Source organism: Amphibalanus amphitrite, unplaced genomic scaffold (genome assembly GCF_019059575.1).
Source record: "Amphibalanus amphitrite isolate SeventyFive unplaced genomic scaffold, NRLGWU_Aamphi_draft 000721F_arrow, whole genome shotgun sequence".
Lineage (NCBI taxonomy): Eukaryota > Metazoa > Arthropoda > Thecostraca > Balanomorpha > Balanidae > Amphibalanus > Amphibalanus amphitrite.
The window spans coordinates 13,159-39,525 of record NW_024882215.1 but is presented as its reverse complement, the minus strand read 5'-3'; the positions used below and the strand labels follow the sequence as shown (position 1 = coordinate 39,525).

Sequence of the window (26,367 nt, the reverse complement as noted above, 5' to 3'; positions counted from 1 at the left end):
ACTGGGGCAATTATGCTCATATGGGCGATGAGGTGAAAGGTCACATTCAGGTGGAATTTGTGCAGTGTGCACTGTGTAGGTATGCCCTCGCTGGGGGCTGGTGTTTACCCTCACCAATCGGTTTTAAGATGAGCGAAGTGCTCTGTATTTGGGCTCTAAAACACGGTGCCTCTCGGTCGATATAGGTACGTCCATGATGCATGACCTAGTGAAAGAAATGGGGTCATGGGTGCAATGGACATTGGGCATCCTGATTCCTGAGCCAAATTTTCATGACAATGACATGATCAATGCGCTTGAAATGGTCGGAAAGATAGCAGTGATGTACCTAAGTAGAATGGAATACACGTGCATAAATTATTTGAACAAAACGATGCTCCCATAATCATAGTCTTGACAGGCAAGCCTCAATTTAGCGGATCAACGGCCAGCGCTTCTAATCGACATTGCTCTTAACTCTTAAGCATAACAGAGGTCTCGAATGTTTCAAGTGCCGTTTACATCATGGATATTTACCGTCCTAGAAACAAAATTACAAACGCATCTACACTACAGGGATATGTATTCAGCATCTGCACATTAAAATACGTGATGATTTTCAGCACAAACTTGTTTTGCAATGAGTCCATAACGAAAATAGAGCTCCTATAGTCAAGCATTTCTTTTGAATGCATTGCAGTATACACACGGATATTGCGAAAATATATTTGGTGAACGATGCAATATCACAGATATTTACTATAACCCCTCTCGCTCAGAGTCGTCAGTTCGAATGCTCACTTCATAATGCTCGCTGGTTTTCACTATACACATACAGGAAACCCCCAGGTCACGGTGCAAGTACCGCAGAGCCGCCGAAAGGCGTCCATCAGCGTTACTCAGCAGTTTTCAACAGACACATGTGGTTCAATTTACCCCCTCCGTCACACACGCCAAGCCGGGACCATCCAGGGCGATCGCTCGAATCCCCTTACCACCGAGGTAAGATCATACAGCCGTCACTCCCGCCTGGCCGGCCAGGCCCGGGCCCTCCTGACGGAGCATGTCTCGCACTCTGCTGAACACCTCTGACGACATCTCGTCCGCCGCGACATCCAGCGAGTCCGCGGCCGACTTGAGCTTCTCCAGATGTGCGGTAGATGTCAGCACTGCCCGGGCCTTTCGGCTGCTGGTGAGTAGCTGTAAGCAGAGTGCGGCGGCAGCGCAGCTGGCAGCGGGCTGTCCGGAGCCCAGAGCGGCGGCCACTCCCTCCACAAAGCCGTCTGAGGGAAACAGGGGGGCGGTGCCACCTTAACATCCGTGTGACGACCCAGCCAGCGGTCAGCGAGGCTAACAGCAAATATCAGCGAACTGCAATAACACGCAGTGGTCAGCAGTCAGCAAGACTGACAGCGAAGATCAGCGATCAGCAGTGATCAGAACAGCTAATGACCAGAACAACCAATCGACATCAAATAGATAGCGGATTGACTGAGCGACGAATAAGAAGCAATCAGTTGACTGTAAAAGTCGCGTATCCCATCTTACCGGTGTTGATGAGAGCCGTCTGCATGGCAGTGATGTAGCTGAGGTTCCTCAGAACGAGCACGGCCGACGAGCGGAGACTGGTGTCCTCCTGAGACATCAGAGCCACCAGCGAGCCGGTCACCTCCGGGATCTGAGACACGGGAGGCACAGTGAGGCAATGAGTCATTTGAGCTACGAGCAGGCCGGTGACCTCCGGGATCTGAGGCACAAGACACACAGTGAGACATGAGAGAGCCGGTGGCCTCCAGGAGCTATGACACAAGAGGCACAGAGTGAGACAGTGAGACATCAAGAGCCGGTTAACTCCGGGGTCTGAGACAGAGGAGATACACAGTGAGACGGTGAGACAATAGAGCTAGAAGCTTTGATCCTCACTGAAAAGTGGATATTGACTTTGTAAAGCAAAGTGCCGTTCCAAAACATCGAAGCAAAAATAAACTAAGCTTATCTAACAAGACTAAGTGACTCCTGAAATACGACAAAAGAACGCTTACCAAATAAATTCAAAATGCTTTTCTCATCCACGCCCAGAACCACCAAGATCAGCACTCACCCTGGCCACCACCTTCTGTCCCTCGTCGAAGAAGGTGACGTTCTTGATGAGCAGCATCCAGAGCCGGGTGACGGCCAGGCGCCGCTTCTGTTCCGAGGCGGGCGCCGAGCTCGAGCCGCCGCGCCAGAACCGAAACCCGGACAGAAACGAGCTCTGTAGACGGACAGGAAACACATGGTGGTCAGTGTGTATGAAGACGGAAGGGAGTAAAGGATCGGGCTGGCGTAACCACCGGCAAACCGTGAGTGGTGACAGTTTCGCTTTATGCTAATGTGCATTTAATTTTTTTATCGCGATCTTTACAGACAGTCAGGTAGAAGTCTGCAGCTCTTGGCCAAAGGTTAAAGGAAGATGAACTCAGCGTGCTAATGAAGTCATGTAGAGTTGAGTGTTTCAAGTCAAGCTTCAGTACAAGGACCTCAGGACGGCGACTGACCCGGCAGATGATGGCTCGTCCCTCCTGGACGAGCGCGGCGGCCGCCAGCAGGCTGAAACTGACGGCCAGCCGCTGCACGGCGCCACTGTCGGCGCTGCGCCGCTCCAGGTGACGCTGACAGTCGTCTAGCACCACATGCACCAGCGAGGCTCCCGACGGAGAGCCCGACGGCGCCTGGTGCAGCGCCGCGCTGGTGTAGGCCAGCCCGCGCGCCCCTGGTGAACGGAAGAACATTGGTGACGAACGAGAAGCATAACAAAACGAAGACACGAAGACACAAATCAATTCATCATCAGCACCACTAAGGATGCATTCTCCCATAAATTCGTCCACAAACAGTCCCAAAGCTTCTAGAGCAAAGCCTCGCTTCTTACCCTCGGTGCACCCGGCTGCCAGCGTGTTGAGCGTGCAGAGTACGGTGACGGTGAGCTGCCGCGAGGTGACACACCAGGGCCACAGCTTGTGCAGCAGGTTCGGCAGCCCGTCAGAAGCCAGCGCCTGCTTCACCTCGGCCGAGCCGCTCATCAGGTTACGCAGCAGGTCCAGGTCACTGACCAGGTCCGACAGCAGGCTGCGCTCCTGTCGGGTCATGGGTGAAAGAAGAAGGTCAAGTTAGTTGTAAGATGCATGAGAGTGGATGGAACGGAGTAGTAAGAAGAGCAAGCTTCAAGATATATTGAGTCTCTCAAAGCCGGCAGTGCCTATCACTGTGGGGGAAATTGACAATGACTGTGTGATGAGATACTTATGTTGAATGAGTGCCAATTGACAAGTGACAACCATATCCGTATCGGCACCTCGGCCTCTCCACTCGGTGACTGACCTTGACCTTGCTCCTGGCGGCGCGCACGCTGAGTGAGCCGGTGACCAGGGCGGCGATGTTCTCCCGCAGCTGGCCGGTCAGCCGGCGGTGCAGCTGCGCCTGTAGAGCCGCCCGTTTGGCCGCCGCGCTGACCAGCAGGAGGGCGGCCAGCGGCCGGCGGCTGGCGGCGCCCCCGGCCAGCAGGGCGGCGCACAGCGGCTCGCCGGCCGACTCCAGGCCGGCCAGCAGCGGCGCGCCGGAACTCAGCCGCAGCAGCCGAGCCGCCTCCGTGGCCAGCAGGGGCTCCAGGAGGGCGGGCGCGGCGGCCAGCGCCGGCCACAGCTCCGGCCAGCTGAGCAGCAGCTCGGCGCTCGCAGAGAAACCCTCCTCGCGGTCCGAGGAGAGGAGGGACAGCAGCAGAGAGAACAGACCCTCGCACAGCTCCGTGTCTGCGAAAAACGAAACAAATACTCCGTTTGGCTTCAAATATTTGACTTGAGGCATTTTCAGCATAAATCATCAAAACGCCAATCATCTAACAAAAACAAAACACTGAGCCCACCTTCGCAAACTCCCGCACCTTATCCCTTCACATCCCAACTCCCTCTGTCCTTACCTCCTGTGGTGACTGCCGTGCCAGCCGCCGCATCCAGCGCCCTCCTATCACAGAGGAGCAGGTGGGCGGCTCCCGGCCGACCGGGCTGCTCCAGCATCACCAGAGCCGAGCACAGCCGCAGTGCCTCGGTCCAGAAGGGCGCCACCTCGGCGGGCGGCCAGCCTCGCCAGCCGCCTCCCACGCCCAGAGCGTCACTGAACCTGAGGGACGGAGGCCGGTCAGACACGTAAAGTTATCGGGAATGGAAGGTTGGTGTGAATCGTGATTCAGGACCATTTACATCCCGTAATCTCATTCCAAAGGCGAAAAGGCATATACATATCTCAGTCCATCCTGCTATGGACCTGCTACTCACATCAAATTCTCACCCTCCCTTAAACTGCCATTAAAAGGTCTTAAATCCCGACTCTACGCCGCCCTTTACCCACCTGAGCAGGGTGTGGACGGTATCGGTGAGCGGTCCCACCAGGTCCACGGGACACAGCACTGCCGCGTTGTGGGAGAGCCGCAGCGCCGCGGCCGCCAGGCCGGGTGTCACAGTCTGCTCGGAGTCGGCGGCCGTACCCGTCTGTAGCTGAGTCACCAGCCGAGACAGCTGGCCGGCCCAGTCAGCGTTCTCGAGCAGAGTTACCAGCGCGCCGGGACCCGTCAGGCACACCTCGGCGGCTGCGTTGGTCACCTCGGGGCCGCAGAGTTGGTCTGCGGTGTCAGTCTCCGTGTCAGTGTTGGTGTCGAGGTGAGCCGTCAGACTGGCCAGCAGCAGAGCGGCCTGCTCGCGAACCGCAGCCGCCTCTCCCTCATCGAGCAGCAGGCCGAGCGAGGCGCCCCAGCAGCCGCCCGGCAGGTGTCTGGTCTGGTGTGTGAGCAGCGCGGCACCCTCCGGCCAGCGAGTGAGCCCCAGCGCGACGGCCAGGCCGCCCCAGCGCACCTGGGTGTCCTGGTGGTGCCACAGCGCGGACAGCCACAGCAGCCGGCCGCCGTCCGGCACGTCAGCGCTCCAGGCGGCCGCGCACGCGTCGCCCCACTCACACAGTCGGTCTGTGACGGCGGGCAGACAGAGAGCGGCGGCCGCCAGCACCCCGGCGCCCATACAGCTGTCGGCGGGACCGGAGGCCGGCAGGAAGGCGGCGCAGAGGTCCCGCAGCAGGCGCACCGACGGGTGGAGGGTCTCCGGCAGCGGGTGGGGAGAGAGCAGCGCCGTCTGGAGCAGCGCCGCGCACCGCTGCACTGACACCAGGCTGTAGAAGTGCTCCGAGCCGGCGCCGGCCGCCGCCGACACCGCCTGGCTGGTCAGGGAGTCGAGGAGATCGGCGGCGCCGGGCACCGAGCGGCAGCAGAGCTCCGCCAGTAGCTGCAGCGCTGGACGGGGAGAGGAGGACGGTCAGATGGGGTCGGCGAAGGCAAAGGTGATGCCAATGACTGCAAGCTTACCTTACTAATAAGTGACTGGACGTGAAGAAGAGTTGAACACATTGTTCGTGAAAACACTGAAATGTCACCGTAAAAGTGATATGATTATCAACTCAAAAAGAAGGCGGAAACAAACGAAGTGTAACCATAAAAAGAGCCGAAATCTGCAATCACTCAAGTGGCTCTTCCACCCCTTTCCACACCGTCACTGGAACCTCTGAGTAGCGTCCAAGTGCCATTATCCCGCCTTTGATCTCCCACTGGGTTCCCATTTCTCGTACCTCTGAGCGCGGTCTGCCGCTGACCCTGCTGTGGATGGTCGGCAGCGCGGACCAGAGAGTCGGTAAACACCTGACTGTGCTCAGAGAGCAGCGTCACCGCCCTGTCGGGTACACGCAGACGCAACGATTAGACTATGGCCTTCACGGCCTCCACCACAGCAATAGAACAACTTCGATGGGTATTAAGACATCATTTGGGATAGGTCACAATAAGTCGAATTGAACTTCACTGAAAACCCTCGGCAAATGGAGTGTCAAAACTACTCCATCACATATCGAATGCATTATCGTATTAGCAGGCTTTCCACTTATGCCGACGTTTATACCTTCATCTAGACAGAGCAACGACCATCAGCAAACTTATCCCTCCCTGCCGGGCGCGGGTCTGACCTGTCTGGCAGGCGGCTGTGTGCCGGCAGTAATAACAGCAGCTGCAGGGCGGCCGTCAGCACCCGCCGGTCCGGCTCGGAGGTGGGAGGGGTCAGCAGGTGACGGCGGAGCACAGACAGCCAACGGTCCGCGGCAGATGCCGAGAATATACCGTCACTGAAAGGGGAGAGTTGGTGGAATTAGTGAGAAGGCATGTGTGCGAGGACGGGGGTGTGCTGCAAAAAGCTCGTCGAACGTCGAGCCGTCATTACGTCCAGTGGTTAGATGTTGCGGGGCGAGCCATTTACCAGACGAGGCATAATAGCGCGAAAGTAGTCGAAATCACTGCGACTTTGGGACTTTATTGATTAGGCTTGCAGACTGATAAAAGGACTTGTGACCAAACAGAGCTTTCTAAACCGCCTGACTGGCCGTTGCTTATAAGCTGATATGTCGACAGCCTTCTGGCGCCGTGACTCACCTGTCCGTATCGCCTGTCTGTCGGTGCAGGGTCACATAGCAGCCCAGCTGTGAGAGCAGCACCCGCGCCGCCGTGTGAGAGCATACGCCCTCCAGGTGTCGGAGGGTGTCGGCCGCCACCCGCTGCAGCTGCCCGGCCTCGGCCGCCGCCAGCTGCCACTCGGGCAGCTGCAGCTGCTGGCTGTACTCGGCAGCCGCCGGCGCGGCGCGCAGCTCACCGTGCCAGGCCAGGCTCCAGGCGGTGCGGAGCAGACCGGTCACACTGAGCCGCTCCCCACACACGGTTACCGGCTCGGTCAGCGCCGACGGCGGCAGCTCGCCGGGAGCTCGGCCCAGCGGCCGGCGGGGGCGGGCCGTCACCGCGAACGGCAGCCGCAGAGCGCTGTCCATCGGCGGCGGTACCAGGACCTCCCAGATATGCTGGCCGGGCCGGCGGCGGCACACCAGCGCCGAGTCCAGACTGGCGGCCAGCAGCAGCTGAGCGGCCGCCGCGCGCACCCGCTCGTCCAGCCGGAACATGAGCAGCACCCGCACCAGAAGCAGCAGCAGCTGCGGATCGTCCCCCAGGTGGTGCCGGCAGCCGGCGGAGAACAGCGCCAGGTGGCGCAGCGCCGACACGCAGTCCGGTAACAGGCTGATGTCGTGCGCCAGGTCGGGCTCGCGCAGCACGGCGCGTGTCATGCTGCTGAGCAGGCGCGCCAGGCCGTCGTGGTCGAGGAAGGCGCGGTGCAGGTCGGGGTCCTGTAGCAGGACAGCCACCTGGGAGAGTGTGGCGCGGCGCACGTCCAGCGCCGCCGTGCCGCACCAGGCCAGCGGCAGCAGAGCGGTCAGCGTGAGCACGTCGTTCACCTCGCCGCGGCGGCTGGCCACCGGCGGCGGCTCGGCCACCAGGGTCAGCTCCGCCAGGTCCAGCGCGCCCAGCTGACTCAGGTCGGGGAGCAGCTCGACTGTGGCGTTCTGTGCGGACAGGCGCGACACGATCCGACTCCAGGCGTCCTCTCTCACAGCGCGGCTCCGGTGGGTTGTCAGGATCAGATCACTGCGGAGGTGCTCAGCGCGACACAGGCCGATGACGTGGTTCAGGGGTCGCGTCAGCTGTGGGCGGGTCACGTGGCAGAGGAACAGCGGCAGTGCGGTGACCAGCACCGGCCGGAGGCGCGGCACCCAGGCCTCCGAGGTGACTGCGTAGAGCACCAGGTCGGTGGCGTCCGACTCGATCTGTCGGTCCGATAGTCCGTCCGTCAGCGCCAGCTCCAGTACCGCCGGCTGTATGAGGGCCGGGACAGTCCGCCGGCCGGCGTCCCTCAGCGCGGCGCGCGCCGCCGCCGCCGCCCCGCGGTACGCCGCCGAGCGCACCACCGGCACAGGAGAGCTGAGGAGCCGCAACAGCAGCCGGCCGCCGGCGCTCTCATCACCCTCAGCCTCCTCCTTACCGTCCTCAGTCTCCTTCTGCCGGCCCGCCGGCGTCCCCTCGGCCGCCGGAGTCTCACACACGGCCGCCACCGCCTTTTCCACCAGCTCCCGGCCCCCGTGCAGCTCGATGGCAGCCGCCGCAGCCAGCGCGTCCGCCCGTCCACCGCCGTCCACCAGTCGGCGCGCCGCCTCCATGGCTGACCGCAGCCGCTCCAGCCGTCTCCACAGCCGCGCGCAGCCGGAGTCGGTGACCAGACGCAGCAGGCGCGCGTGCAGCGCCGGCTGCTGCGCGAACAGCAGCTCATCCAGCAGCACGTGCAGCGGGGCGGCCAGCAGCCGGTGTCGGCGGGCCCAGAGACCGGGCGGGGGTCGGAGGGAGGCCCAGGCGTCTGCCAGGAGAGCGGCGGCCAGCAGCCAGCCGGCGCGATGCAGGTGGACGCTCTCCCCCGACCGGTAACACTTGTGGTGCCAGCGGAGAACCTCGTCAAACACCTGACGGACACAGGACGGGCGGTGTGAGACTATGTGGGGTAGCAAGGCCTCAACAAATACCAACAAAACAAACCCGAAATATGAGCATTACAACCGCTACTCTCGATCGCTAATACTTCCAATTGAAATTTTCCAATTGGAGAGCTTGATGGATCGTTGGCCAAAGGTTTGCCTTTGTTATGAACTTAGTGCAGGGTTTCCTTTTATCGACCCACGTTCCTTATGGCCCCTTTTCCCTACCTTGAGCGCCTTCATGAGCGCCTGCTGCGCCCTCTGCTCGGCCTCTCCCTGAGGCGCGGTCCAGAGGCGGGCAGGCACCGCGCGGCGGCCCAGCCGGCACACGGCGGCCCCCAGTCGGGCGGCGGCCACCAGGACCGCCCAGTGTCTCACGTACAGACAGCTGAGCGCCTGGCTGAGCAGCTGACCGCAGAACGTCGGCAGCGAGAGAGCGCCGGCCGCCTCCTCGGCAGTGGGGCCGGCAGTCTGAGGGAGAGGAACGGAGGAGGTGAGCAGAGGGAGAGAGGTCCGCGGTCTGGTGGAGTAATGAGAGGGAGAAAACGTTAGGTAGGTAGTGGAAGCATCGACGGATCATTAGCCCATTCATAGACTTGACAAATAAATAAGACTTCAGGATAACCGAAACTTCGAAAACGCTGAAGAAGAACAAAGCGAATAAAAATGATAAATGACGGAATACGGAAGAAGCAACGGAATACCGAATAGCAATCAAGACTCAGCAGATTATCCTTGCATGAATGCTTCACACCCTCCAGCACAATTACCCAGCCCAGTGAGACGGTAAGTACCACCCCACAGGCCACACTGCACGCCCCTGGAGCAGCTGCCTTACCAGAGTGGCCGTCTGGCGGGTCTCGGGCGCTGCGATCACGTCACAGCGGTGCAGCAGCGTCTCGGTCAGCACGGTCAGACACTCGAGGCAGGAGAGCAGCACATCCGTCTCCGACTCGTCGGTGGACACCAGCACGTGGAACACCGCCTGACCGAGGAGAGGAAAAGGCGGTCAGGGGGTCTGAACTATATAAAGGAAGTCCAAACTGAATAGCAAGTCAAGAAGAGCAAGACAATACAATGATGAGAGACATGGCCAATGTGCAGGTAAAACACAGCTTTTACTAATATACTTAGCTACCGATTTTTTTATCGTGGATGTCACTATTGAAACACCACTTTTTACTGTCGCACAAGATAAGCTCAGAGCGACCCAAACACCTCAGACTCTCTCCGCCGTACCTACCTGCAGCAGCACGGGCCGCTGGAGGAACACCTCGGCAGGGAAGTCCCTCAGGGTGACGTCGTGCAGAAAGTGCAGCGCCTGGCGCACGGCGCGGCCGTCCCCGGACGTCAGAGAGCCCGCCGTGGACGTCAGCACGTGCAGGTCGGACGCGATCAGACTCTGTCAGTGAGACGGGGAAGGTGACGTCAACGAGGTATTGATAGACTATCTGAGACGTGATCAAGTACCTATCCTAAATAAAACAGCGAGCCGCCACCAGCCATCCACGTAAAGCAGAGAGCCATATGGCTCAAAATCTCTTATCATCGCACGCTAAGAACATCTCCAAGCAACCAAGACTGGCACTACGGAGGCCACAACCCGACCAAAGATCGAGCATGGTGTTTCGAATAGCGTACCTTCCAGGGCAGACTGTGAATAATGTCCCCCTCATCCGGTGGCTCCTGATCCTGTTCCTGATCCTCCTGATCACTCTCCGAGCTGGCTGCCGACATCCTGGGAGGAGATGACTTATATCAGATCGCTGACATTTACGTTTCATTGTCCAGGAAAATCGATGCTGTCATAAGACAGTAAAATTGATGCTTATCAGGACGAGAACATGCATTTTTGCTTTAGCATTCATTTGTACTTTGTTGTATTTGTTCGAGTAGTTGTCAAACTGACCTGTCCTCCATTCCGGCCGTATCATTATCATCCGGGGTAAACAGCACCGGAATGAAGTCTCCACCGTACTTTTGGTCGGGCCCATCTCCGATCTAGAAAACAGAATGGGCAGATGAGTTACGAAACGATCGGAATGACAAATTAATGACGCTAATCTAACCGAGGGCGACATCTCTTATTCTATGGTGGTGGGAAATGCGAGTTATTTATATGAAATGTGATGCGTTGCGTTAAATACGGTGGGCACAAACATTCATTGAACATTTCGAGACGCGACGAAAAGAGATGAAAAGTGGATAAAAATATTCAAGCTTAAACGACAGAAGGTAAACAAAACCCAATCAACGCACCGTAACTCTACCCAAATTCCGTCCGATATCATATACCATCCGCGCCACACCTCCTCCCCGACTGCTCACCTGTTCAGGCTGGTCCCCGCCGGGGGAGGCCGTCCGCCACGGACCGTCCCTGACTGGGGAGGGCTGCCGTCCGGCACTCCCCGGGGAGTGCTCCCCGCCGACCCTCCGCAGTGGGGAGCGCTCCCCGCCCACCCGCCGGACCGGAGAGTGCTGCCGCTCCGGACTGAGCCGCTCGCCATCGACAGGTCCCTTCTGAAATCGGCGAATATCATGGGGGATGAATGTGGCATTAGTAATATCAATTAAGTCAATTTAATTTTTGTGTAGAATCAAGGTAAATCTTATGAGTAAAAAAGCATGAAACCAGCACTTCATAATAAGAAGACGTCGAAGCAAATCGTTCATTTAGCAAAATAAATCATAAAAAACGTCAGGAACTTAGTCCCAGCTCCCGTCACGACATCGCCCGCCATATCGCAACCACAGCGACACCGCCCACTCCCACACATACGGTAGCGATCTGGTCGAGCAGCCGGAGCGCCTGCTGGCGACCCTCCCAGCCAGGCAGCAGCAGCTGACTGCGCAGCCGCTCAGCCAGCTGCTGGGACGGCAGCAGGCCCAGCGAGACAGCACTCAGCAGCGAGTCGGCAGCGCGCTCCCGGATCTCCAGCAGACGGTGACCTGATGGGGGGGGGGGGGGAGGGGGCAGTGTTACTGGGGGCAGTGGGGGATGAGTTCGGGTTCCGGACAAAATATCGAAAAGCAAAATATCGAATAGCAAAATATCGAATACAAATTATCGAAGTGGCAGAATATCGAAAGCAAAATATCGAATGCGCAAAATATCGAAATCGCAAAATATCGAACCGCAAAATATCGACATCGCAAAATATCGACATCGCAAAATATCGAGTTGCATAATATCGCATTGCAAAATATCGAACTCGCAAAATATCGAATAGCATAATATCGAAAGCAGAATATCGAAACGCAAAATATCGAAAGACAAAATATCGAAAGACAAAACATGGAAAGACAAAATATCGAAAAGGCAAAATATCGAACGCAGAATATCGAAAAGACAAAATATCGAACGCAAAATATCGAACAGACAAAATATCGAAAGACAAAATATCGAAAAGGCAAAATATGGAACGCAGAATATCGAAAAGACAAAATATCGAACGCTGAATATCGAAAAGACAAAATATCGGACGCAAAATATCGAACAGACAAAATATCGAACGCAAAATATCGAAAAGGCAAAATATCGAACGCAGAATATCGAAAAGGCAAAATATCGAACGCAAAATATCGAAATGACAAAATAACGAACGCAAAGCGTCGAAAAGGTAAAATATCGACTTGAAATGGCCCTCTGCGGACTCCTTAGAGCTCTGTCGAACTCTGTCGAAATTAGGTTTCGCTCACAGATCTTCCGGGGCTATCAAACATAGGCGGATCCAACCCAGAGTTTTGGGAGGGGCAAACCATCACAATTTATTGTTTCTTTTCATGCACTGCCATAGACGTAATGTTAAAAATGATGTCCTTTGTGGAGGGCAATTGCCCTATTTGCCCTCCCCTGGATCCGCCACTGCTATCAAACACCGTTTGAGTTTTGAAAATCGGTCCAGTAGCTTCGGAGATAGGAGGGGGGGGGGGCTCCAAATAGCCCCCCCCCCCCAGTCAGTTGTGTTATGGAATATACCCCAGTCAGGCGCGGGTTAACATCATTTTAATTTCACTGCGTCGTCCATAAATCGTGCATTTTTATGTTTATAAGTGGGTATCTATAGCAGCAAGGGCCTATTCCTTCTTAATTAAAGGAAATAGTTCACTTTCACGAAATTATTTTTTTTGCAATGGATTTGTGATTTTTTATGTTCAAAATGATCAGCAAAGAAAATAAAACCTTTTTACAACAAAAGATTATTTTCTATATGTTTGATATAGGAAGAACTTTTCAGTTTCTGTAAGGCACACGCGATCCAGTATGAAAAGAGCATGGGTCCCGAAAATTCTTCAGAAACTAAGAAATTATCGCGGCCACCGGCATTTGGGCGATCTGCTCGTGCTTTTGTTACTGGAGCGCCTCACTGGAGCGAATTTCTCTAGAGTTCTCGTAGATAATTTCTCTAGTTTCTGAAGAATTTTCGGGACCCATGCTCGTTTCATACTGGATGCGAATATATGCAAGGCACACATCCTCAACGCAAGACACATTTTTCGGGACGAGAAATAGAATATCTTTGCCTAGGGTGATCGTTGGGCTGTAAAAGCTCCTGATTTATGCTCGTCTCAGCCCAAGCTACGGAACTGCTATTCCAGTTCAAAACCCATGTTAAAATGTGAACTATTTCCTTTAACATCTGTCATCCAAAATTAACAAACAACAATTGTCCTCCAAGATCCCTTGCATGCGTCAATTTTTGTACTTATATGCAACACATATCTTCAATGAAAACCTCGGTTGATTAAAGGAAATAGTTCACCTTTAATAAATAAATTTGTTAATAAATTTTAAGTAAAACTTGTGTTTGAAATGTGAGGAATAATATTTAGAGACATTATGAGTTGGAATTATGCAATTCTATAGGCCTCCAGGGGCTTACCTGCCTCTAAGACCCCACACATACTTTTGGGGCCCCAAACGCTTGCTCCTGAAGGCCCCACTGAGACTCCTAGTCCTTTCCTCTATTCAATCCTCCATGCTGGCTCTTTAGGCTAAACATCGGCTCCTGGTGGCCATCCCGGCTTTGGAGGGTCTCCATACAGGCTTTTTTGGGTCCGATGTCAGTCTCTGAGAGCCATCAAAAGCCTTTCGAGCCTACGAGTATACTGCTTTCTGAAACCCTTCAACAACTTCTGAGGGACCGACCCTGGTCGGAGGGCTCATTCGGTCTGGGGAGTCATGTAGGTCTCTGGAGGAGCCTCTAAGGGGTCGGTTTCCAAGGGGCTTTTAAAGGAAAAGGGCCACCTTCGTGAAATATGAAGATATCGTTGTTTTTCATTTTGACATTATTATTTTTCATTTTCTTTTTAAAACTGGTGCCAGAAGTGCACAATTCGCGAAAAAGTATTTAAAACTATTTAACATATTGGTACTATGTTGATACTCTCTATGGCACCTACTGTATGATGGCATAGCGATGACGTCACACTCAAGCCAATCAGCGTTCAGAAGACAGACTCGTCGGATTGTGTCAGATAAGCTGATTGGTTAAAGCTGAGCTGGTTGGAGCTGATTGGTAAAAAACCAAAGCCTCGCAGCGGGTGGCTGTATTGTCGGATAAGAACGCATTCCTGGGATAAGAACGCATTCCTGGCGTATTTTCTTTTAAAATTGCCGATAACTACGAATGGAGGCCGAAATCGGCCGTAAGGAGGTAGACAGACAGGTTTTCGGACACGGGCTACAAGATGGCTATCTCAGTTTCAATCCCCATGTTAAAGGTGGCCCTTTTCCTTTAAACACGGTCTTCTAAGAACGGTCTCGTAGGGCCCGTAATGGTCCACTGCGGATCCAGAAAAGTGGGTTGAGATGCTGAGGGTGGTGGCTAGACTAAAACAAGATTAGATGATAAAAACTAGCTGCATTTGCTTCGTTATGCTTTATTTGAGATAGGTACACTGTAATTTCAAATATTTTGCAGAACTTGTGTTTTTGGGGATTGTTTTCCAAAATCTTCGTTTTTCATAAAGCAATGATAATCACTCTAAAAAAGATCGGGGGGGGGGGCAAAACTTCCAGAGGGGCCCCTTGAGAAAACTTTGCACCCCCATCCAAAATTACCTTCCGCCGCCACTGCTGAGATCTACAAAAAATATCAGAGTTTTCCAAGTCTGTCATGGACCCGCTGATTGCTCTTTGAGGCCTACAGATAACAGAGGGCCCGATGAGTTCGACAGAGCTCTAAGGAGTCCGCAGAGGGCCATTTCAAGTCGATATTTTACCTTTTCGACACTTTGCGTTCGTTATTTTGTCTTTTCGATATTTTGCGTTCGATATTTTGCGTTCGATATTTTGCCTTTTCGATATTCTGCTTCGATATTTTGTCTGTTCGATATTTTGCGTTCGATATTTTGCCTTTTCGATATTCTGCGTTCGATATACTGCCTTTTCGATATTTTGCGTTCGATATTTTGTCTGTTCGATATTTTGCGTTCGATATTTTGTCTTTTCGATATTCTGCGTTCGATATTTTGCCTTTTCGATATTTTGTCTTTCGATATTTTGTCTTTCAATATTTTGTCTTTCGATATTTTGTCTTTCGATATTTTGTCTTTCAATATTTTGTCTTTCGATATTTTGTCTTTCGATATTTTGTCTTTCAATATTTTGTCTTTCGATATTTTGTCTTTCGATATTTTGCGTTTCGATATTTTGCGTTTCGATAGTTTGCGTTTCGATATTTTGCTTTCGATATTATGCTATTCGATATTTTGCGATGTCGATATTTTGCAATTCGATATTTTGCGATTCGATATTTTGCGATTTCGATATTTTGCGATTTCGATATTTTGCAATTCGATATTTTGCGATTTCGATATTTTGCAATTTCGATAATTTGCGACTTCGATATTTTGCTTTCGATAATTTGCGTTCGATATTTTGCGCTTCGATATTTTGCGTTTCGATATTTTGTCATGGAAGCGATGAGTTCAGGGGCTGGGGGAGGAAAAAGGTCACCAAACCTGCAGTGCAGGGTGAAAGAATGCATACTTGGATGTTTACCTGGTAGGTCATATTTCTAGTAAATGGAAATGGAGTCAGATAAACTTAACATATATTAGACTTTATCTTTGGATGCATATATTTTAATGTATTCAGAATAGCATGCATCTAGCTGATGCATGAATCAGCAAATGTGAACACTTGCCTAGTTTGGTGATGAAGAGGTCAACAGAGCTCTGTGACCTTCCAGCCTGTGTCATGCCTCTTGGTGTACATTCTTCACCCATCATCAGCTTGCAGGCCTTTTGGCATAACTCTTATTTATAAATAAATAAGACATTGAGATACAAGTAACCCTTAGTTGCTCATACTGGCACTTCAATCTGAAACATAGCAACTTTTCATTTGGAGATTGGACTTTGGAGTGGGTATCCTCCAGGAGAGTGAACATTTACTTAACAATTGGTGAGACCATCCCTCCATTACAATTAAACCTAACAGAGCTCAGAATAATTCAGCATGCATTATTGCATTGTGTTACATGAGTAAATAGAAAATCACTGCTCAGGCCAGTTTTACCAACAGAAAAATACCTAGCTCCCTGCCAAATTGTTTGCCTAAAGACGGCTTCGCATACGGAGACGATTCACCAACAGTTAAGGGTAGTCATAAAGCAGGCGTCACACTTCCGTGTTAACAGCCGGAGGTCCGGTGACGGGCTGTGGCCTTGAGACGGCCGCCGGTTTATTACGTCACAAACGTACTATCGATGCAGAGTTTTCTATCGATGTGAGAGCTTTGATTTACGGAGCGGGGAGATGAAAATGACCAGCGCACAGCGGACGCAGAGAGAGGAAAGGATAAAAAAAACTTGGTCACAGCAGCGGACTCGCTTCGAATCCGAAGGTCACCGGTTCGAATCCCACCATGCCGTTCGATCAGCGGCCGACAGTCGCGAACTTTTTTGGGTGTGTGCGTGTTTTTTTGTGTGTAGAGGGCTGGGACCGGCAGTGTTGAGGGTGCTAGAGCTCACTGACTTGACCCCAATGCAGAGATCCTGGGTTCGAATCCCACCACGGCGTTACCTAAGCGGCCACTTTATCGTAGGTACTTTTTTAGTTTTATAGGATTGGGATCGGCAGTGCTGAGGGTGCTAGAGCTTACTGACTCGACTCCAATGCAGAGGTCCCGGGTTCGAATCCCACCATGGCGTTGCCTCAGCGGCCACTTTATCGTACTTTTTAAGTTTTAGAGGGCTGGGATCGGCAGTGCTGAGGAAGGTGCTAGAGCTCACTGACTCGACTCCAATGCAGAGGTCCTGGGTTCGAGTCCCACCACGGCGTTACCGAAGCGGCCACTTTATCGTACTTCTTTAGTTTTATAGGATTGGGATCGGCAGTGCTGAGGGTGCTAGAGCTCACTGACTCGACTCCAATGCAGAGGTCCTGGGTTCGAATCCCGCCATGGCGTTGGCTCAGCAGCTGACTTTAGCGTACTCTTTCTAGTTTTACGGGGTTTGGATAGGCAGTGCGAAGGGTGCTAGAGCTCACTAATTCGACTCCAATGCAGAGGTCCTGGGTTCGAATCAACCAAATCCCAACCCTCTAAAACTTAAAAAGTACGATAAAGTGGCCGCTGAGGCAACGCCATGGTGGGATTCGAACCCAGGACCTCTGCATTGGAGTCGAGTCAGTAAGCTCTAGCACCCTCAGCACTGCCGATCCCAATCCTATAAAACTAAAAAAGTATCTACGATAAAGTGGCCGCTTCGGTAACGCCGTGGTGGGATTCGAACCCAGGACCTCTGCATTGGAGTCGAGTCAGTAAGCTCTAGCACCCTCAGCACTGCCGATCCCAATCCTATAAAACTAAAAAAGCATCTACGATAAAGTGGCCGCTTCGGTAACGCCGTGGTGGGACTCGAACCCAGGACCTCTGCATTGGAGTCGAGTCAGTGAGCTCTAGCACCCTCAGCACTGCCGATCCCAGCCCTCTAAAACTTAAAAAGTACGATAAAGTGGCCGCTGAGGCAACGCCATGGTGGGATTCGAACCCGGGACCTTCGGATTCGAAGCGAGTCCGCTGCTGTGACCAAGTTTTTTATCCTTTCCTCTCCCTGCGTCCGCTGTGCGCTGGTCATTTTCATCTCCCCGCTCCGTAAATCAAAGCTCTCACATCGATAGAAAACTCTGCATCGATAGTACGTTTGTGACGTAATAAACCGGCGGCCGTCTCAAGGCCACAGCCCGTCACCGGACCTCCGGCCGTTAACACGGAAGTGTGACGCCTGCTTTATGACTACCCAGTTAAGCCCTATCCACTTACGTCTTACGTGCCCATCTCATTTACGCTCCATATGTGAAGCGGTCTTCGGGCAAAAAAATTCCAGCAGGATGCTATTTTCAGTCAGTTGTTAAACTGGTCTTTGATCAATTATTTGCAAACCAGCCTACAGTACAATTACAAGCCACTTTGACTTGAACAATGAACTTGACACTTTTCTGCCTATTTATAACACTCTGACTTCTCACTAGGTAGATACATCTGAAAGGCATGCATGGAAAAGAAAAAAAGAAGTTGCAAAAAATAGGAAATACCTAACAAACATGTTTTGAGTTTTTGACATTTCATTGATTGAAATTGATGTGTAAGATTGGTACCACAGATTGACATCAAAGATGATCGATTATTAAAATCAGCCACAAAACCAAATTAATATTTACAATAGACATTCTAACCCTAATAATGATTCACTTTTTGACACAATTCGAATTCAGTACTTACTTACATTGACAATGCATTGACATCAGCCTTGGCATTGCACACAGCACAAAATCTGTTTACCTTTCAAAAGCCGCGCCACCTTTTAACTGCGCCACCTGCCGCAGATAGGGTCGGGAAAAAACTTCACAACATGAAGGAAATAGAAATTCGTGAAGTTTTTTTTTGCGGGAAGAACGTCGCCAGCAGGGAATGCATATGTCGCCCAAGGCCCTATATACCATGTCGCCAGGGTCGCCAGCATAGATCTAAAAGCGTCGCTAGCGATGATGACGATAAGATAGGGCCAGGGTCCCACCAGCCCCTGACAGCCCTCGGAATGCTATCTATCTAGCAATGCTGCCAATAACTCGAGCGAGAGGGGATATTGGGCCATGAATAATGAATTAATTTTGTCAGTGTTTCGGGCATATTTTTTTGAATGGCTTGAGTTTTGCTGTGAATTTGGTCGGCCTAGAGCAGTGTTCGCCACGGGCCGGGCCAGCCCAACGGGCCATGGGCCGGGCTGGGCTACGGGCTGGGCCGGGCCCCCAAATATCATTAGTTAACGGGCTATGGACGGGCCGGGCCAAGAGCTTTGTGCACTATGGGTTTTGCGTTGCGACTAATGTCAATTGAAGAAAATTTGGAAACTGATGCAAACAAAACCCACTGGGAAAATACAAAAACTAAACCAAATTTAAGCAATGTGAAAGAAAACCTACTTGATATTGAAATTTGGGAATCTTGAGAATTATCCAATATCACATCATGTCACACATAGGAGGGTTTTCATAAAAATGCTGCAACCAAAAAGATCAGAGAATCTCTAGCATCATTAGTTTGTTAATAAAAGTTAAAATGTAGTCATCAGAATAACTTATTTAGCACTACAACTCCAAAAACTAAGAAGCCACTCAACAATGATGGGCTACAGGGCTACATTAAGTTTAACACTTATATATTGATATGGCGATAGTGAGACAATTCCAACACAGTCTTTTTTCCTTCACCGACGGCTTTTTAACGAACAGAACCTTAAAAGGATACTCACAAAACACACTGTAAGTAACGAGGAATTCTACAGAGTATTTCGCGATGAAAGCTTCTTTAAATGTCCATAAATTTGTCAAAATAAATCACAACAAACCAGCCCCCTCTCACTCTCAACAAAATTTGCATCATGGCGGCGGTGCTATGTTTATGTGGCGGCATCTAGGTAGTATACACAACAGTATATCAAATAAATACGTTTTTTAAGTAAGTACCAGGGTGAAAAACAAAATTAAACAAATAAAAAATAAAACTAAATCACAAAGTCTGAAAACTTGAACGAAAAACAAAACAAATACTTGATCATATATGTTTTATTATACAATTGGTCAAAATCGCTACCTGCCGCAGCTGCGACAATTAAGAAGTGTTCGCTCATTTTCGATTGATGATGATGATGCGTAAAATTCGTAAAAGTACCCAATGCCATTTCAAGCTTACCATGTTTTCTGCTTACGCTGCTAGCGATATCCATATCTTGAAAAGAGCCTAACATAAAATAGCAAGGAAAGTAGCAGATAGTTGTCCACACTCCACAGAGATTCGGTTGACACGTGGGCATGAATTGAAAATAGTTTAAATCAGTTTTGCTGATAAATAGATGGATTTTCTCTTTTTTTGGAAGACAGTGCTAAAGTTAGTGTCACCTATTTTGTATGCTTTCTCAGGCTGTTGATATTGCAGCATCTATGGAGTGAATTTAACAGCAAGGTCAATCCCAGACAGATTCATCAATTCCCATAAGTCAAGCTTTTTTCTGCTGGTAAGTGCTGGGAAGTATAGAGTATGTTGCAAATACTTCCTTCAAGTATGCATTAGAGTCACCAATTATGAATGATAATGTTCACACACATCAGCTTGCAAGATAACTTTACTCATAGAATGTAGTTAATATAATCATGGAAACTTTTTATAGGTGTGTAATCATGACCTAATTGACTGAGGTGCTTGCTGTTACTGTTAAAATTTGTGCCATAGGTGCTTGAAATGATTATATTCATTGAAAAGAAGGGAGTCATGATTGCCATGTTAATATTCATGCAATTTGAATTGTTCTCAAAATAGTGTAATCAATCATGCTTATTATAGCAATGGACTAAGACAATAACTAGATTGCTATTTTTGACGGGCCGGGCCGGGCTGGGCTTGGAATATTTGCCAACAGCGGGCTACGGGCTGGGCCGGGCTCTGAACCCATGGGCCCGGGCCGGGCTGGGCTGGGGATTTTGGGGCCCGTGGCGAACACTGGCCTAGAGGGCGGAACTGTAGTATGTCCCTCTCAACTAACCGATCCTTTTCTCACCTCCACCGGGTCTGACGTATTTTCAGAATGGACATTGTACCGTCAGTCATTAGCCACATGACGATAAACTCCCTTCTACCGTAAACTGCTGAACGGGATGGAGGGGGGAGGGGGGCTCGGTGAGAACAGAATACGGATTTGGCAAACAGCATACAGCCGTTGTAGAGGTCTTTGACGCTCTTGTCGGCAACAGCAATCAGAAATCGGCATTTCAGTTAGATCCACAATCCACATCACTGTATTGACTACAAAAAACGACGCAATGTTCACCAGCCTTGCATTGACTTAGTCGCATCGGCGGCAAAAGAACAGCTTCCAACTTCCAGCACGTCAGTTCATCAACAGCATTAACGAATAACAACCGAGCACACAATATGGGCATGGCGAAATGAAAAATAAATCGCCGTTAGCACAATGCAACACACTGCAGATCGGACCAAATCACTCAGCCCTTTCACTGACGTCCGAATTCCAATCGTTCATATTCTCTTCAGCTCAGCACCGTCTGAACCAACCGTCAAACGTGTTTTTAGTTCACATTTAGTTCACATACACACCCACACTTCATCAACATACCCAGACTCTCTCAGCGCCCCCCCCCCCCAAACACACTCTCCCCACACCGTCCCTACGCGGCGGCAGCCGGCGGTGCGTCCTGTGCCGACACGGGTTCGTCCCCAGCCGCCCGCTCCACCGGGTGGTGTTTCTCGCAGTACGCGCGCAGCGTCTCCAATCGCTCGGTGAGCGGCATCCGCGGCTGGCGCAGCAGCGTACGCTCGTTACCGAACGCCGAGTACGAGCTCTCGCCGTCCTCTCCCAGCAGGCGGCGGAGAGCACGGTTCCGCTCCAGGGTCTGGCGAGGGTGAGACAGAGGGCGTTTCAAACGAGATGATATGGGCGGACTGAGTTTTATCGGTTATATCGACGTGTCAAAATAAAATGACGTTTTAGTAACTGACGTGAATATTGAATATTGAAAAAAAAAACAATTCTTAGGCATCAACATTCAGAACAAGTAAAAAATCACATAAGCTGATATCGCCGCATACAAAACATAGTTTCGTACTAATAGAAAGTTTCAGCGCACTGGTACCCAATAAGAGTTCCATAAAAATGAACAACTACCAGCCGACTATCTCGAAAGACGGAATCAGTAGTCAAACTTTCCAGGCTCCGCTATACCTTTTCGTAGAACTCGACGCCGCCCCAGGCGTAGGCGGCGCCCAGCCGAGCCGCTGCCATGTCCGACTCGCTGTCCCGGTGGTGCTGGATCACATCGGTGACTGTCACCCAGACGGCAACACCGAACAGGGAGACCAGCGAGTACAACATCACGCGCAGACCCTGCCGGAGAGAAGAGGCAGAAAATGACCTAATGCAATGCACCCTAGAAAATGGCATGAGGAAAGCCCGTTTAGGTCCCCGCTAATTGTTGTTACAGTATGTCGACATTTACAACAACGTGATGACAGCGTAACTGTAACTGCTCAACCATACTATCCTACCCTAAGCTGCCTCACTGTCTCCCTTCCCGACACATTACCCAATATATAGCGCCCCTCCTATCCCCCCCAATCGTCGTCTCACCCGTGGCCGTTGTGCGAAGCCCAGTCGCTGGTTGAGGGAGCTGCCCAGCAGATAGGTAGCGAATAGCGCTGCCGCGCCCACACCTCCGTCCTGCCACACCTGCGAGCTGCGCACGTGCCACAGCTCGCGCGCGATGGCGAACCGCTGGGCGGCCGGCGAGAGGCGCAGGCCGTCGTTCAGCAGGACGCCCTCGCGCGACTCCCAGTCCACCTTCTTGCCGCCCACCTGCCGTCGACAAAGGAGAAATCGGCTCATTTGACATAAGTGCAGCAGTGAATAGTAATGTAGAATAAGAGATAAATGGAATTATATCATTTAAATTCAATCCTGTAAAAAGGCATGCAACTTTAATTTACTGGTCACCATTTCATGACGATCCTACGCCCGCCTCCCACCGCCTACCGTGAAGCCGCTACTGTTGAGCTCGGCGGGACCGTCGAGCGCGAAGGTCTGCGGCAGCCCGATGGCGGCACCCCAGCGCAGTCCCGTGCCGCCCGCGTGGAACGGATCGGCGCCGAACGCCGTGAAGAAGCGCAGTCGGCTGCGCTCGTCGGCGTCCACCGCGGCGTCATCAAGCACCGCGTCCACATGCCGCGTCAGCTCCGGCGTCAGCTTCACAGGCAGCCCCTCTCTGCAGGAAACAGGCGCATGGGAGTGAGGGAGGAGAGTTGTGCAAGTCCAGAATAAAACATTAAAAAATGTAGGAACAGGACATGTCAAAAGGTGGAAACAATGAAATGCTTTTTAGGCTTACAATTTACAAGAGATATGGGATAAATAAATAGAATATAAAAGCCTAAAATAATTCATAGTTTAAGTTTTACCGAGGCTTTTATGCCATTTGAGCTGGTATACAACAGCACGTAAGTTATACAGAACATACAAATTGAGATATTCGACCTCAGTGGCTGCATATTTCAGCTCCCTGTACCATAGTCATTTCATTCCAAAGGATTGTGATGCATGTTCACAAATTTAAAAGAAGTTGTTGGTGGGCAGCCCTAGTGCTAGGCTAGCGAATCCCACATAAAACTTGAACCGTGCTATTTGTTAAAAAAAAAACTTACAAATTTTACCTTTAGCTAAAAGCCATCTCTGAAAAAGTTATGGCATCCTGTTAAGGCCTGGCTCTTCAAAAGAAATAATCTCATTGATGATGATGCTTAATTTCTAATACATTGGACATATGCTTTATATCAATAAACTGATTTAATCGCTGACCTTTACTGAAGACTAACTTCATAAAATTGTAATACGATTGTGGTACAGTCATTTTTAATGCATGACCATACGTACGACTGTTTTATATCTTACCTGTATGCCTGTACAAAACGCTTATACTTATCTAGAAATAGCCCGTGTGGCAGCAAATATCCACCAAATATGCAACCACCCGCGAGTCCCACACAATATTGAGAGATTCGGCGATTGGATGAAATCCATTTAAGAAACTTCGCCATAGCGTGGATCTTGGCGTGGACTTATCTTGGACTTATCTAAACCAAAAATACAACTCAAACTGCGTTATTCGTATAAATAATAAATGGTGACCCGGGACCCTTCACACAAGAAGCACTTATCATGAAGGTCATATGTTCTTTACAAGATGTCAAAGTGCTGCACACGCAATCATATCCTACACTGATTTGTTAATTTTAGCTTACTCTGCTAGTTTAGGCGTTATACGGAAGTCGTGAACAAAGTGTTTTGTTGTCGCAGCTGCGCATTTAATGTCTCAAAAATTGCTAAGTCAGTGTAGCTAAATTTAACCTCTTCGTAAAGAATGAAAGCAAGGCTTATCGCAAGCTTATCGCCCCGTACGACGCAACGCGCTCAGGGTCAGATAATTTGTACGCAGGGGAATAAAACTTGCATAAAACTTGCATGGCGTGTATGTGCTCCCACGTCCTTTCATTTGCATACCTATATACCTACCTAGTTTCTACCTACCCATCTCGATTATTTTGCTTTTACGTAAAAGTCACATGATGAAGTCGGTCAACAAGCAACCATTAGGCCCGTAATCCGCGCCGATGGGGCCTGCCGAGCAAAGCGCACAGATGGACATTTTGCCGCCCCCCCCCCCCCGGGATCTCGAGAACCACACAATATAGCGACAAGCATAGCGACAAGCATCAAACGGTGTTGGATAGCCCCAACTGGGAACTACCTTAAGTGACCCAGGGGCGTCGACACCGGTCCGACTTTTCCGACTAGTCGGACCACTTTTTCGACTAGGCGGTGCCCTGCTGTGGCTCGCGGGGGCCCTGCTGCGACCGCGGGAGCCCCTGCTGTGGCCGCGGGGGCCCCTGTTGGGGCTCTCGGGGGCCCTGCTGCGGCCACGGGGGCCCCGCTGCGCCTCGCGGGGCCCTGCTGCGGCTCGCCCCCCCCCCCCCCTGCTACAGAATGCGGGGGCCCTGCTGCGCCTCTGGGGCCCTGCTAGACACCGCGGGGGCCCCTTCTGCGGCTCGCGGGGGCCCTGCTGCGACCCGCGGGTGCCCTGCTGCGACTACGGGGCCCCTGGTGCGGCTACGGGGGTCCCTGCTGCGGCCACGGGGGCCCCTGCTATAGAATTCGGGGGCCCTGCTGCGCCTCTGGGGCCCTGCTAAACACCGCGGGGGCCTATACATTTGTATACTCATGTATGTATGTAAATGTACGTTGGGAAGCCGTTCGACACCTGGGGGCCCCCACCGGTGGGGGCCCCCCGAGAAAAAGTCGGACCAGTTTTCCTTACGCGTCGACGCCCCTGAAGTGACCCAATTTTATTGACCTCGGTTTGACCAATGACGTCACAGGTCAGGTCAAATATCGAATTTTCACCGTTTACACTTTACAGACAGTTCAAGAAATATGTTGTAAAATCGAGTAAAAAGGCATATTATTAAAAATCATCGATATGCAATTGTCCGTCAAAGACATGTTTTACTATTTGAGGTCACTAACATAGGCGGCGGAACGGGGAGGGCACCGGGGCACCGTGCCCCCCTTTGATTTTGGCATTTTGACATTAGCCCTATGGGCGTTGCATGGAAAGAATGGGACCAAAAGTCGGCAGTGCCCCCCCCCCCCCTCCCTTAACCCTCGCCCGTATAGGGGGGGTGGAACGGACCCCCCTCGATTTTTCGCAAATAACTCGCGTAAAAAGCGGCCGATCGCGACGAAACTTTCAGTACCCTCGCGTTAATCAATTTTACACCCACCCTGAAATTATCATGACCCTGACCCTAATGACCTTTGACCTGTGACCTACTTTTCGAGACCATGTTTGGCCGGAATCGCGATTCGGCGTATGTCGGCTCGCATTAGCCGCGCGTTTGCAGTCTTTTCGTGGTTTTAAGCGTTCAAACATGGGATATGATGTTGCTTTCATGCATTAGGGTGGGTGTCAAGGTCACCGGAAGGTCAGGTCAGGTCATTAGCCTTTGGTGACCTCGGTTCACTTTTTCGAGTTTTACGTGTTTCTAGGCCAGTTTTTGGAGCTGAATTCGAATTTAGCAACCATATGAACATTTACGAAGTAGTTTTGGCACATTCGTAGCATGCTACGAAGCTGTCAGAGGCGGTTACCACCTACTACGAATACCCTTACTGGTTGACCTGACCTGACCTGACCCGACCTGGCCTAAATGCATGAAGACATCATCTGTGATCAAAACTTACATGATATTCGTGATCAGCACCCCAAAAAACCCATATCAGCCACGCTTTACGACTTTCTAACAGGTCCCGATATTCCCGACTTTTGGGTCATTGACCTGACCTGGAAGGTCAACCGATGACCAAGGACCTTAAAATTGGGTATCATCGGTTTCCTCTCGTCACGGGCAACACGCTCGGCTCGTTTTTTTCCGCGAAGCTCTAGCTTGATCAGGGGCGAAACGGCAAGGGGGGTCCAACGGACCCCCCCCCCCCCCCTTATACGTTCGCGGCTGGAAAATCACCAATACGGGCGAAGGTTAAGGTGTTCCGCCGCTACTGGTCACTAATACCAGATCAAGTCAAAGAGGTCAGGTCACTGAGGGTCACAGTACGGAAGTTTCGTGTGATACATGTTTTATGGTCCAAATGTTTTATGTTTTATGGACAAATGCGATAATGTGGGTCAGGCAACCTTTAAAAAATCGGGACCTGTTAGAACGTCGTAAAGTGTGGCTGCTAGGGGTTTTTATCAGGGTGCTGATCACGAATATCGTGTTAGGTTTGATCACAGATCATGTCTTTAAGCATTTAGACCAGGTCGGGTCAGGTCAGGTCAGGTCATCCAGTAGGGGTCGTGACGGGTATTCGTAGTACGTGTCAACGGCCTCTGGCAGTTTCGTAACAT

The 26,367-nt window shown here is 51.4% G+C and overlaps 2 protein-coding genes across 3 annotated transcripts; both read right to left on the bottom strand.

Moving 5' to 3' along the window:
• Window positions 1-545: 545 nt before the first annotated feature.
• On the bottom strand, window positions 546-19,255 carry LOC122365199 (rotatin-like). The gene is made up of 21 exons (XM_043336196.1): window positions 19,241-19,255; window positions 18,182-18,216; window positions 15,543-15,720; window positions 11,171-11,340; window positions 10,720-10,911; window positions 10,301-10,392; window positions 10,033-10,129; window positions 9,635-9,793; window positions 9,230-9,376; window positions 8,620-8,862; window positions 6,476-8,379; window positions 6,016-6,171; window positions 5,626-5,726; window positions 4,363-5,293; window positions 3,935-4,134; window positions 3,340-3,767; window positions 2,891-3,095; window positions 2,517-2,731; window positions 2,081-2,233; window positions 1,528-1,657; window positions 546-1,262 (listed from the first exon to the last, which is right to left on the bottom strand). Exons 3-21 carry the CDS (start codon window positions 15,625-15,627, stop codon window positions 988-990), a joined length of 5,883 nt encoding a protein of 1,960 aa, XP_043192131.1. The 5' UTR covers window positions 15,628-15,720; window positions 18,182-18,216; window positions 19,241-19,255; the 3' UTR covers window positions 546-987.
• A 1,420-nt stretch (window positions 19,256-20,675) lies between these two features.
• Window positions 20,676-23,820, bottom strand: LOC122365188 (transmembrane protein 177-like). 2 transcript variants are annotated; one of them, XM_043336184.1, is made up of 6 exons: window positions 23,811-23,820; window positions 23,355-23,525; window positions 22,443-22,671; window positions 22,041-22,265; window positions 21,636-21,797; window positions 20,676-21,306 (listed from the first exon to the last, which is right to left on the bottom strand). In XM_043336184.1, exons 2-6 carry the CDS (start codon window positions 23,498-23,500, stop codon window positions 21,082-21,084), a joined length of 987 nt encoding a protein of 328 aa, XP_043192119.1. In that variant the 5' UTR covers window positions 23,501-23,525; window positions 23,811-23,820; the 3' UTR covers window positions 20,676-21,081. The 2 variants fall into 2 exon arrangements, with proteins under 2 accessions (XP_043192119.1, XP_043192118.1); XM_043336183.1 differs by lacking the exon at window positions 23,811-23,820 and having other exon boundaries at window positions 23,355-23,585.
• Window positions 23,821-26,367: the final 2,547 nt, after the last annotated feature.